The sequence below is a fragment of the Taudactylus pleione genome, unplaced genomic scaffold (genome assembly GCF_031769625.1).
Source record: "Taudactylus pleione unplaced genomic scaffold, aTauple2 ptg000329l, whole genome shotgun sequence".
NCBI classification, from domain to species: Eukaryota; Metazoa; Chordata; class Amphibia; order Anura; family Myobatrachidae; genus Taudactylus; species Taudactylus pleione.
Genome location: NW_028284730.1, coordinates 1,537,930 through 1,551,913, shown reverse-complemented (window position 1 = coordinate 1,551,913; position 13,984 = coordinate 1,537,930). Strand labels below are relative to the sequence as shown.

The window sequence follows — 13,984 nt, the reverse complement described above, 5'->3', positions numbered from 1 at the left end:
ATTTGGAACAACGCCCACTTTATTTTTAAATGCCTTGTGGCACTGATGTATAATTTCATTTACAAATAATGTTGAGACTAGAAATATGTGGTTTGCTTTTACTCGGATATGTTCGGATCTCAAAAAAACGGCATCATATTGGCTATCCACTGTCACGTGTTTTGGATAGCCAATAAGAGAAATCCGAACTTCGTGATAAGAACAGAATAAAACCGAACCCGCACATCTATAGCGGAAACGTATATGTATTGTGAAGCTGCTATGACTACCATGGAGTCTTTTTTTCACCAAAAAGTTCTACAGAGCATCATTACCTCCAAGTACGGCAATCACTCACTATTACTACTTCAGTGACGGGACGTCACGCTTAGGTGGTTGGCCATTACGAAAAGGAGCAGCCGGTTGTCTTCAAGCTCCATCTATCCTGAAAAGGGCTAAATCTGGCAGTAGATCACCACTCACCCGTGTCTATTATGATTATACCACTTTGTCGGACAAGGTTGGTGCCTCAGAGAGCTATCATCGGTAGGGTATCCGGGAGGTTGAGACGCATTAATCCAGCCCTCTGATTATAAAAAGCTACCAATTGGGACACCGCCCGTGCAGCCCCCCTCCACTGGAATGAGCTTCCTCGCTTGATCAGGCTCTCCCCGACCTTGCAGAGCTTCAAATGTGCACTGAAAACCCACCTGTTCACCAAAGCATACACTTCCACCACATAACCATGCTACCAGGTCTCTGTCCCTCCTGCCTCAGCCATCTCTTGCTTACTTCCTGCACTCAGGTCCCCCTCTACACACTCATTCCTCGTGTCATCTGTCTGTCTCCCCTAGATTGTAAGCTCCTAGGAGCAGGGTCCTCTTCCCCACTGTCTCACAGCCTTCTTCTCTAGCACTTCTATGACAGCCTTCACCTTCAGAGCTGTACTATGCATGGGGAATTGTGTTGCTAATTGTTGTGTTCTGTTTATATATTGGTTACTGTATTGTAATGTTCTCTGTACCCTTTACTGTATCTACGGCGCTGGGGACCACTTGTGGCGCCCTATAAATAAAATGTAATAATAATAATTGTGGGTACAAGTAAAAAAATAATAATAATGTGCAGGGGTGTGGAGTCTCCCAGTCTAAGCATCCCTTCCGGTTGGGGGGTACATCTGCAAAACAGGTCCGTAAATTCAGTAAAGAGCAAGGCAACACAGCAATAGATTCTTGAGTCTAAACATTCTCATTACAGCTATTTCATTGACGCAGAACAGAAATACAAGGTGACAACTTAAAAGAAGCAGACATTTTGCGGCTGCAAAAAAAAAATTGCCTTTTTCAAGTGCAGAAAGAATATTTTCTTTAAATCTAGGCAGATGCCTGCTGGCTATTACATATATTCCTATAAATCTAAGGTACCTTTTCTCTGTTCCTATTGACATTTTATCACCATTCTGGTATTCTTCTTTCTGATTCCCACGTTTTATTTTACATTTTGAAGGAATTTTTTTCAGTCCCGAGATGTCTGCTTCTTTTAAGATGTCGCCTGTATGCCTGTTATGCTTCAATAAAATATCTGTAATGACCATGTCTTGATTCAAGAAACAATTGGCGTGAAGCCTGCTTCTTTCTGGATTTATACATTGTGGGAAGAAATGAATCAGAAAAAGCAGTGACTTGCATTGGCAGGAGTGGTTGGGAATTACGGTTCCCGCTGGACTATCCAGAAGCAAGACTGTCAGTCAGAATAAGATAGGAGGAATTTACAGAACATTCTTCACCTTCACTAATATTTGCCTTTATGTGTGTCCGCTGAAAGTGAGTGACATTTGGGCGTTAGATCTACTTTTCAGTGTCTTGTCAACGCTGCCAATAATCAGTGGCTCTGACCGTTAAACTTAAAGCACCAACAGAAATAAATGCTAAACAAGCCTGATTTAGCATTTATTTCTGTTACCGCTTAAAGTCCATTGGTGAAAGCTGTCGATCATTGGACTGAATGTAAATATAGCAATTGGGTTTGATTGTTACCTAGCCTCAAGGAGTATCCAATCTGAATTTGCCATTGAATGTCTCTGAATTTAATGTAATGCTATAGAGTGCACTTAATCTTAAAAAACACACCACTTGCTGAGTGAGGCTTCAGTACCTACATTAACACACACCTCCCAAATTTTGGGAGTTTGTATTTGGGGTGGTACTGAAGCACACTGGTGGACATAGCCAGGTCATAGTGATCATCATTTGTATTTCTACAAGCACTGGAGGCCACAGCTACTTGCTTGCGTTTGCTGTGGCCATGGGTTACCTTCCAACCCCCCCGCTAATCTGGACGAACATCCAAATTACAAGATGGCTGGAGTCCCCTCAAATCTTAACTGTCCCACTGAATTCTGGACAGTTGTATGGTAAGCTAATGCTGGGAACACACTTAAAAGACGACTAACCAGCCGTCGCGCTGACCTATTTGCTAAGCTATACACACTTACCAATCATCCGCTCTAGATGTCTGGCCAGACGTCACAACTGGCCGCCATTGAAATTTGCCTACCCATTTGTGATGTCAGCGTCAGCGGTTCCTGCAGCCAGTGAATGGGGAGTTAGCAGGTCACCCGCACACAGCAGCAGTTGCACCGATATAGCTGCAATACATATCGACATCGGCTGTCCTGCAGGGCAAACCTGATATGTCTGCGAGCAACAGCTGAACAGCCACAGATGGGCCAGGCCTGCCCTAAACATATAGTGCTATGTAAGTAACAGATGCTACATTGTTGCATTTCTTTGTGTAGTGGAGTGGCATGTATCATTTACTTATAATCTGGAATTATACCTGGCCGCCGACATTAACAGGTTTGGTTAATGGCACTGCCAGCGCTACCATGAATTATTTTAATACACTTGGGGTATATATCTGGAGATGACAACATATGCTTTTCCTTTATTAGAGCACGAGACATGCCTCCTCTGTAATAATACTGGTGTGGATGGTACAGTAGGGGAGTATCTTTCCCTTCTAGTGCTAGTAACCTCTGGAAATTCCAACAGTGTACAATACAAAGCAAAAGCAGTTATGTTATGTATGCAGTTTGTCCATATGTACATATTCACACTCGGTAGCGTAAACATTCATCCCTTCATATCCATTTGCCCTCTTCTACATGACTGCACAATCTTTTCCTGTGTTTTCGCCTTAGCATGTGTGTATTGTGTATTTATCCTGTTAGACTAGCTATATGTGCCTTTTTATTCTCATTATATTCCTAATTAGCTGTTGTTTCCAGCGCTGCCTGGGTTTTCCCTCCCTCTCCTATCTTCTCTCCCTTCCTTACACTACCAACCACCCCCTCCTTTTCTGCTCCTCTCCATCTTCCCATCTACCCCCCCTCATTTTCTACTCCCCTTTTATTTACTCTTCCTACATACAATATCTCCAGGAATCTATTAGACAACAGATTCACAATCGCAGCATGCGTGTCACCTAATAGCCTACATAGGATCTAAAGTAAAAATGACCCATGTTGCCCGGTCATTAACGGGAGCCATTATTAAAATGTAATATCAGCCAATTTGCAGAACCATGTTGAAACAAACTAAATGATAAACCACGTGGGACTCCCCCATCAGGAAGAAGGCTGGTGACATGTTCTCCAAGTATAAATGTAGCCATGCAGTGATAAGGTATTATTGTGTGTGTGTATATATATATCTATATATATATATTATATACATCTATACACACACAATAAAGAACCCGAGGGCACTAATCAACAGACAGTTACTACTCTCTAATGGAGGTCCATTTAATAAAAACAAAAGATAAATTCTTGTCTAAAGCTGGGCATCCACTATACAAGTTTCTGTCAGATATCTTCTGGCTGGTTGGAATGAAAACCTGGCAATGTATGGGAGCAAATGACAATCGTCCATTTGCTCACAAAAACTGGAAAACAGTCAAAAATGTTAACTCAGACAAATTAGTTAAAACACAGGAATGTAACAAATTTGAACAATTTTTTTTTGTCCTTTTTTCAATTTTTAAGACCATATGGTTGTCATTTGCTCCAATACATTACCAGGTTTTCATTCCAACCAGCCAGATTGGACAGATAACTGTATAGTGGATGCTCAGCTTTAGTTTCTAATTAGGCCCATCGGCCTTCTTTCTTGGGTGACATTGTGGTGTGACATTCCCTCCCATCGTAACAGTTCCTTCACATCTTATGAAGAAAAAGTTTAATGAATAATTTCCTGGACTGCTTTGACTCTTCCTAAATTGGAACAATCATCATTTCATATAAAGCTATGGACTGTTAAAATTGTATTCAAATTTATTGTTTTCATTGTTGATTAGGGTTCTTTATTGTATCTGTGTATTATTTGTTAGGTCCCTGCTGACAGGGGTCCTGCTTTGAGGTGCTGCTTGAATTACCCTTAGCGTGAAATAAGGGTTATGTGTGATTATATACGTATATACACACACACCTGGAAAGAGCTACAGCCACCCAAGGAACACTAATCCTACCAGAAATGTCACAGATATATCTCTGCTCCAGGTGATTTCATGCACTCTGCAAGTACAAGGGAGAGGTGCTAAGGTGGCTAGTGCGCATCAAGCAGATGTGCCACCGAGTCCAGAGTGGAAACCACTAAAACAGACATTAATAGAAATTAATTCCCAGCGGATCCACCCCTCTCCACTCTTACCATGGGTGATTATGCACCTTTGTTGCTCAAGGTCAAAGCCCCAGCAAAGTATGATGAGACGTTACAAAGCTTAAAGGTCATATCCCCATGGAGATGGGGGGAGATATATTTGCCAATAGCTGGGTGACATGGAGCTTAACCACTGCTTGCCAGAGGTAGCTTTAAGCCAGTAGAAAGTAGACAAGCATGTAGAGCCCAAGGCCTGACTTTATGATTATTGTGTATATAGTTGTTTTCCTTTTTAATGTTGTTTCATAGCACTGCAGAGTATATATTTCATAAAAGTGCTGTAGCCCTTCAGGGAGGTGTTAAAATATTTACTTATTGGCTAAAGAAGTAACGTACCCATGTAAGCATAAATGGTGGCTGGGAGCAAACTGAAAGGCAACCGCGCTAGTGCCAATTCAGAGTTGGAGTTCTCTCTGCAAATGTGCCAGTTGGAACGGGTAGAGCGTTAAGAAATAGTCTTGGCAAAGTAACATTCAACCAGTCACACTTCTTTCATCATCTTAACAGCCACAATTGCCACAGATAGAGGTGTTAGTGACAGCACTATGTAAATGTCCCATTGTACTGGTTTATCAGCACCAGGATGAAGACTGCAGCCCCAGGACGCATTGCATTGATTATACATGGTTCTTCTAGATGTTGGCTTTTAAGGCAGGGCTTGACAAATATTTCTAAAATCTAGCAGCCAGGATGAAAGTGTAAGAGCCAGACCACCCTCCCCCCAAAAAAGTTACAGGAGCGAGTGAGGAGCACAGCTCTTTTATGCAACAGTTATACACACTATACTAGTCCACAAAATGGTCACAGTTGAATGGATATAGTAAAATGGAGGCCCCTTCACTGCTCTGCACAGCTCCCCTGCTCCACCCCCCATCCTCCAGTAATAACAGACCACATTTCACATAAAATAATGGTGCCAGAAAGTATAACAAAACCCCCCCCTCCCCTCGTGGTCACACCACTATCCCTCTGAAGCCACTCTGCAATCCCTGGCCACGCATAGACCCTACTACCCAACAGCTCTATGCAGCCAGAGATAGGAGACAGACAGCCGGGACGTACAATGAGGATCAGCGTAGACTGGGACAGACAGCAGGGATCAGAGCAGGCCAGGATGGAGGAGTCGTCAGTGGAGGCCGGGAAGGACAGAGGCACAGCAGTTACCGCAGGCAACACTCAGCACATGCACTCCTGTGCATGATAGGAACACCGCAATACTACAGGCACGAATCTCCACTGGAGCTGATGAGGATCTGCTTGCTCCCTCACTGCAAAATCTAGTAGCCAGGCAGCAGAATCTGGAAGCCATGGCGACCTGGCCCCCGGGATTTGTCAAGCCCTTAACACTCCCCCGTAACCCACAAGTGTGACAATCCGTAAAACGCACTGATGGAAGAGCAGCCAGCTATACACCCTACAATGTGACTTCAGCGTTAACGTTTGACATCACGTGCAATACACAAACCACTGGACACAAATGGATATGGTTTCATTCACTTTCCGCATACTTTATTTGTTACAAACATACAATTTTTTAAATATATAGATTGTAAAACTCAATTTGCAAAATTCTGTTATTGTAAGGAGTGCTGACAAGCATGAGTTCTGAACTTTATGCTTTTAAAATTGCTTGTTCTCTTAAATGGTTAAAATTCCCCCCTGCTTTGTAAAGCTAGTGGTAAATCCAAAACTCATGTCCAGCCTGTAGCACTGGCTTCTTTATCAGGGAATCACAATAGGGACAGAACACTCTCAGCCACCTCCTCATGGGGAAGTCTCACCCAGACCAGTTTTTACAATAGCCGAACAAGTCCATAGGAGAGGAATGGTACAACTGGTTACTGGGAAAACCTGGCCTGGCTGCCCTGAGGAGCATTGGGGAAAAGGCTGAAGCTGTGAGCAGCAGGCTGAATGGGAGGGTCTGAGGAATAACTACCAATCGTCTAACCTCACGGGGAAGACATACGGATATATTCCACTTGTAGTCACTAATGGAACAGCGCATTGAGCTGTTTTACTATTTAAAGTGCTTTTAAACAGAAACAAAAAATATACTTTTTTTCTTTCAATATAATTCTTTTTATTAGTGAGCTAAATGCATTTGAAGAAATGTAGATTAAATGCCTACAGCAGAAATGCTTTTTATAATCTTAATAGGGTAGTTCTAAACTCTCTGTGCTCAACCTATTAGCACACCTTGGGTACAAGGGTCACCCCCTACATGTGCTACTAACATGTCTCCACTTGGTTTGAGCCAGTGCAATAGTCAATATTAATCTGTGCTTTCCACTTAACCACATAATGCATCTGCCACTTCTCTACGTTAAAGTAAATGTGCCATACAATTCTGGATTTACAGTAGGATTTAAGGAATGGCTTGCTAAACAGCCACAGGGGTCTGTGCTGTAATTGCACAAAGAATATTTGTAATCCTTAGAAATGTGTAACTCAAAATGTCCCTGTTTTAATGCGAGACATAAAATATTTCTGGTTTCCAGCATACTGAGATTCAGTCCGCTTTACACACTAAGGCTCCTCAAGTAACAAAGTGAGAATTCGAATTACAGACAAGTACCTCCTCAAATAGCATTAGTGTATCTGAACTACAGACAGGAGGTTGGGTTCCCTTCACAGGGGAAGGGGGGGGGGGTAAATATGGCAACCAGGATCATTTCTGCTGCAGCATTCAAACCACAGCTCCAAAATAGGACCACAATCATCAAAGCAGCACAACAGTTCTAAACTGTGGGGGCTGGTTATATACAGGTCTTTGGATGAAAAATGGCAGCCCTATGCAATCGTGGTGATGGGAGATGACACACTGGGTATAATAACTGCATCTTCAAATATATTATACCGCATGTCACCAAACATAAGTAAAACAGGGTACTCCTATAGTCATAAGGTCAATTTGCATGTTCATTCATCAATACCAATGTGGACTGAATTGCTGACCCCATTGCAATTCAACTGTTAATTGTGCAACGCTGAAACATTTTCCTACACATGCACAATATACTTTATTTCCCTGTCTGCAAAAATCTACATTCTAAAACCTTTCTTTATACAATGCTTGGGGATGTGTAGATTAACACACAGCGTTTGTGCTCCGCAGCACGGTCTGTAGGTCACTATGCAGGTTTGAGCTGCAACAATTTAATCTGATTTTAATGCAGCTTTAACACCTATTTAGCCAAAAAACACACAGCATAGGATGTTTTGTTAAACGGGGTTTGCTTCCCTATTACATTCAATGGAGTAATAGAGGATTTCTAAAGTCTTGTCAGTTTTACATGTTCATCTATTTCCAGTTAATGCGGAGTATTTGCAAGAGTTCCCTAACGAGTAGACTCTGGAAATGTTAATTGGAACAGGTCCCCAGAAGACAATGTAGCTGACACAATCACCAGCAGGGGGCAGCAGGCTGTGGTAGTTTATAGACTGTCAGAGCAAGAAGAAATATTACTAGGGGGGTATAGAACCATCTGTAAAACATATTCAGATATTCACCCCCACCTGTATATTACTATACAGATATTGATTTAAGAGGTTATACAACATTTACAGGCAAGGATCTGCACATTTTATACAGGTGTTTGATATTATGGACAAGCTGCATATGACAATGAGTCTAGCAGAGAAAGTAGCCAAGGCTACGGCAACTAAACGCCCTGTAGTTCTCAAATGAACGTAAAAGATTACTGGAAGCGACCAGTATTACTAGTAGCAGTCATCTACTACATAAAAACATTTGCTCTATTCTTATGAGAAAATGTTAGTATTTCAAGATCAATATTGCTCGTGGCTCAATTATCCCATTAGCTGACAATGGTCTATATTGCGCTAAAATGCCATATGGCAGTAAAGGGTTAGAAAGTCATTCTTTCTGAATGCACTGCAATTTTGTAGGTAAAAAACAAAACTAATAATAGTTTTAGACAACATCGGCCGCGTCAGTTGTCCTCCTAACTAAATTGTTGAGTAATTAAACGTGGGTGCATGAGACAAGGACAGATCAGGTTATGCCTGAAGTGTCTTTATGTAATGCAAGATGTCTGCAAATGAAGTTAAAACCCTTTAATTGTCCCATGAACAACTCTGCACTCTTACAATGCAATGCTTAGTAGGGTTTGAGACTGTAATCTAATATTGAAATTGTGGGGGGGGATTCACCTTTCTAAACAATTGCCATACTTGATAGCTTATTTCTCTTATTAGTAAACCAGTGAATTCAGAGTGAGCGAGAGGAGGGAGGTCTGGGCAATCTTTTACAAACCTCCCCAGTAGGTAGAGGATACACAGGACAACTGGCAGCTCATTGAGCGTGTGTGATATATATATGCCCATGATTGGTTTACACTGGGTGCAAATATGAATATAGCTTTGGAGCAAGCCTCCTCTTGCATTTTATGTGCAACTGACAAAAAAATGTCAGAGGATTTTCTACAAACCCTGCATGGGCTGTAATTCGCTGTTCTAGCTGTGGATGAAGCATGAAGCCTGCTACTAGTAACAGGAAGAAGGAAAATCCACATAAGACTGATACAGCAGGACACACTATACAGCTGCCTTGCAGGTACAAAAATACAGTACAATATACTGATGTGATTAAAACATCAAGAAATACTATTGCTCCCATACAGTTTAAAAAAAAAAAAAAAAAAGTTTGCAACAATTAGATGACATGATAAACAAGCTGCGATAAGCCTAGTTGCTGGAAAATTAATACAGCAGCGTATCTCATCCTTGAATTCACAGCAGACCCATCTTGTACACACAGTGTCGGCGGCCATTTTGCGGGCTGCATCAATATTCAGTCAATTAATTAATTAAGAAGCAGCGACATCACTGGAACATAAAGTACCTCATACTTCGGTGATGTCATTAGTCTCTATTGAAACAGTAGACTGAGTATAGGTTGAGCCCAGAAGACGTTTGCCTCTGCTGTGTAGGCGACAGGTCTGCAACCTGCCACCTGTAACGCAATGCTCTGCATTTCATTACACGTCACATTTAGTGACAGATTCTGCCCTTCTAGATCTTTCTATAAACCGTAACATTCTCCTACCACTGCCAGAGCGGTCTACAGCAGCCGAGGCCCTTTTGGCAGTGACCAGATCAAACCATTAAGTCAGTACATGAATACATTAATAAACATACCCAATAACTCATGATGTGGTGTAAAGAAAATAAAGGCAGCTCACGTGAAGATATAAAATTACCTCTATGCATGAAATACTGCAAGCTGCAAATCAACTGAACATTTCCAGAAGCCTTTACAATAAAGATTTTTTGTACTCTATTACCATATTGTAGAGGCGTGGGAGATGGTCATGACAATAACTGCACACCAACATGAAAACTAGTAGGGAGTTCATGATAATCGCATTTAAAACTACATGTACGCACAAAAGAAAATAAAAATACTATAGATTTCAACTATTTGGGGACAGAGGAAAATCTGGAAATCCATGCACCTCTGTTCTCAAAAGGTTTATTTCTTGTCAAAACGTATAAGCAAGGGAGCAATGCAGTATAGTTAAAACCATTTGTAAAGAATTCATATTAAAATTCGTTTGAGAGCTACATACAGGAGCCCCCATCATCTTTACTAGGGGAAGAGACCATCTTCTACACAGTAAGTTCACTCTATAACTGAATATATGCCCGGATGGTAACGGGCAACGTGCTCTTCTCCCCATTTATCGTACTGCTGTGGACTATTCACCACCTGGATAGCTTCTTCCTGGCATTCGCCAAGAACATTGTGGAGGCACCATTACCCTCCGAGGTACTGAGAATTGAATGCAGGTTTTTTTTAGTAGTAAAAAAAGCCTGTAAGAGAATAATCATGGTCCTGAGCTTATCTTATTTGACAATTGTCTGTTTGCATGAACTTACAATTTTCTTTTTTTTTTGTCTTTTTCACTTCCTCAGTGGAAGGGTTTAATTGGGAGATTTCACAGACTTCAGGTTGTATGGTTTGCTCATAAATGTAGGTTTTCAAAACGTTCCCCATTCTGAAGATCTTTTGTTATCCATGTGTCGATAGTGCTGGTATTAAAAGAAAGGTGATTTATGGCAGTCAGAAATTATCCTCTATGATTGCATTGGCAGGATCAGAATTCAGTCCTGATTGGAACGGTGGCTGGTTCTGCCACCAGATACTGCGGATATTACAGCAGTCTGCAAGAAATCCAACAAGTTTTCCTTGTGCTTTAGGAATTAATGGACTTGTTAGGCGTTTGCAGAGCATGGTGGGAACAGAACTGCTGGTCTTTTCTCCTTGGGGAAGGGCATCACTGTAGGCTCCTTAAAAACAGAAGCAAACTGAAATGGTGGTGAGAGAGGCAAGGAAGAAAGGGGTGTGTTTCATAACTAGCTCTCATTTACTTGATTCTACCCCAGCCTGAACCCAACATCTTTCAGCTGAATGTTGAAATAAATGTATTAAGATAAAGCTATTGAGACTTGAGTATGCAAACACCACATACATCTGGAAATAGGGGAAGGTGGTCATTTTTAAAAACCTACTCATGCTGGCTTCCCAAGCTCTCCGCCTGCTCGTACCACCAAGGATAGTAGAAAGACATGTTAGCTTTGCTTTGTTGAGTAGCATCTGATAGATCACCTAGCACCAATATAACACAATGCAGGCCTCTCTATACTGTATCTGTAGGGAAGGTAGGGTAGTCAGGTCTAAATGGTGCTTGAGCCACAATCCAACCAACCATACTCTAGAGCCAGTGTCAATAATAGATTCACTAGCCGTAAATAAATTGCCAGTTGGACCCTGACTCCAGATGATGAAATTAGCACCAATTTAGTAAACGGAAATATATTGGAGGACAGAGTGGCTGAAAGCCAACAACTGTGTATTTATTTGCAGGGTGCACGCTTTATGATGAGGGAACTAGCTCAAGAGACAAACTAGACTTAAAACCCATGAATTGCATAAAAAAATAATAATCAGAAGGTGTTTTATACCCCCCCCCCTACCCAAGCTTTTTCCTTTTAATGAAACATCGCCACAGTGCAAGTATCTCCTATAGCAACATTTAGGACTGGTTCACACACACTAAAAACGCAGCTAGGGCATGTGGTATTTTTGACAAATTTTCCAAAAAGGAATAATGTGCGAACAAGTCCTGAATGTAGTTTTTGTAACATTGCTCTGCCTAAAACCAGAGGACAGAGGCCTCCTGGTCTCCCTTCGTCCCCCAGTTTAACTATGGTTCATAACTATTTTGCCCACCTGGATTCCCTGCTAGACCCCAACGAAGTCCCTGACACCCCAAATCTGCTACTCTAAGTCAGACTGGGGTAACCTGCGGCTTTTCAGCTGCCATGGAGGTACAAGTCTCAGCATACCCGCAGAGTAGCTCCACGGCAGCCGCTAACAGGTCATGCTGAGAGTTGTAGTTCCCTGGCAGCAGGAGAGCCCTAGGCCGCCCAGTGTGATAACTGTGTATGTGTGTGTTACTGACCTCCCCCCGCTTTCTCCTCTGCCCCCCTCACTCTCTGCTCAATCGTCGTCCACATCTTCTGTCTCAGAGTCTTCTCCTCCACCACCGGAGCCTAGGCCACCGCTTCTCTCCCCGGGTCCCCGGCGGTCGTACAGCTTGTCTCGCTGCCTCTCCTGGATCTCCTTCATCTCCTCCGCATAGCGGCAGAAGGCGCCCCCAAACTTGCCCCAGGCCTTGAGGGGCACAGTGATGGAGTTGCGGTAGCTGGGCTTCACCTCACTCACCCGCAGGAACACCCCGTACTTGTTGCAACCCACATCGAAAAAGAATCGCTTGGAATCCACGGTGATGGACGTGCCCTCCGGGAGCTCTCCGTACATGCCGCCGGTCGCTCCGCCACCTCCTCCAGGGCCCAGACCTGCGCCCAGCTCGTCATCCTCCCCGCCGTAATCATCGATGAGCTTGGCCAAGGCGTCACGAAACTCGATGAGGCCCTGGGCAGGTAGGGCGATGGTCTGACCGCTCTGCAGCCCCGCTCCCCCTCCGGCTCCGCCACTGAAACCCGGGCCACGGTTGATGGTCTGGCGGATGCGCAGGAAGCGGCCTCGCTGGTTCTCCTTCAGGTCCAGGTAATACTTGCGGTTCTCTCGGACCAGGAACTCACTCTTCAGGGCCCTGCGGGGCCCCCCGGCTCCGGCCCCATCCTCGCCCGAGGACTGTGCGATCTGCTCGGGGCTGCTGGGACCCAGCTGGGCGTAGTGCTCGATGAAGTCGCCCAGGTAATCGCGAAACTCGGCGGCCACGGCCATGGAGAGAGTCAGCCGGCTCTTGGACCCCCCGGCTCCGACCTCTGCGATCTTGATGAAGCGGCCCTTGGCGTTCTGCTTGACGTCCAGGTAGAAGCGCTTGTTCTGGATGTCCAGCCGCTTAGAGGCCAGCTCCTGGGTCTCCTGGTCCCGGGACATGTGCTGCTGGAAGCCGCCGCCGCCGGGGCCCCCGCCTCCTCCGCTGCTGCCCCCTCTCTCGCTCCCGCTGTCCCCGTCCGCCATCTTCTTCTCCTCCTCCGCACTCACAGCCGCCACCTGCACTGACTCCTCTAGACTTCCGTCTGTCCCTGGCCCCGGGACTCCCTCCTCCTTCTCCCCGCGGGCTGCCCGTCTCTCAGTTACCCGCTCTCTGCCACTCCTCACCCTCCTCCGCACTGCTCGCCCCTCTTCTTCCCTCTCGTTCTCTCTGCCTCAGCTTCAACCTCTCCGCCTCTTCCTGTTGGCGTCCTGCGCAGCTACGACGGACTGCGGGAACCTGGCCCTGAAGCTGCCGGCGCCATTTTGACTGTGGGTATATGACAAGTTCCAAAAAAAATAAATGGATCAACATAGCGTATAGAGAGATATCCATTCACCCTGTCACAGCTGACACCCTTTTCAGTATACCAGGAATGTACCAGGAAATTCACTAAAGCCCTAAAATTCGCCTCATACTCCCCTCTTAAAAAGAACAGATAAAATAACTTATTCCCTCTCAGTCTGTTCATTTTGGTGATATTTACATGATGCAAAATTTTGTGGGGGGAGGAGAAAGGGGAATGTCCAAAAACAGGGCAACCTGGGAGTTCCCTGCTCCAGAGTCCCTCTGTCTGTGCATGTCATCTTGTCCTTGTAGCATGGATTACTTATTCCTAAAGAGTCAGTCTCATTCAAAGCAGCATAAGGAATTTAAAGCCTTAAGGGAATTGGAAAAGAATGAGAACATAGTGGTAAAACCAGCAGATAAGGGAGGGGAGGGGAGGGTTTGTGGTGCTAGATAAAACCAAAAATA

At 44.0% G+C, this 13,984-nt stretch overlaps 1 protein-coding gene across 3 annotated transcripts in view; it reads right to left on the bottom strand.

Annotated features, from left to right (window-relative positions):
• The window catches only part of PURB (purine rich element binding protein B), a 52,640-nt gene extending 39,197 nt beyond the window's left edge, over positions 1 to 13,443 (bottom strand). For 2 of the 3 annotated variants that reach the window (XR_015869453.1, XR_015869454.1), the window contains exon 1: positions 10,602 to 13,443. Coding sequence is in view for 1 of the 3 variants with exons in the window: in XM_088443288.1 (XP_088299414.1) it covers positions 12,226 to 13,215 (990 nt within the window). In the remaining 2 variants the exon portion in view is untranslated. Of the gene's footprint in view, positions 1 to 6,182 lie in introns of those variants that run through there. The other variant, XM_088443288.1, reaches the window with a different exon arrangement.
• Positions 13,444 to 13,984: the final 541 nt, after the last annotated feature.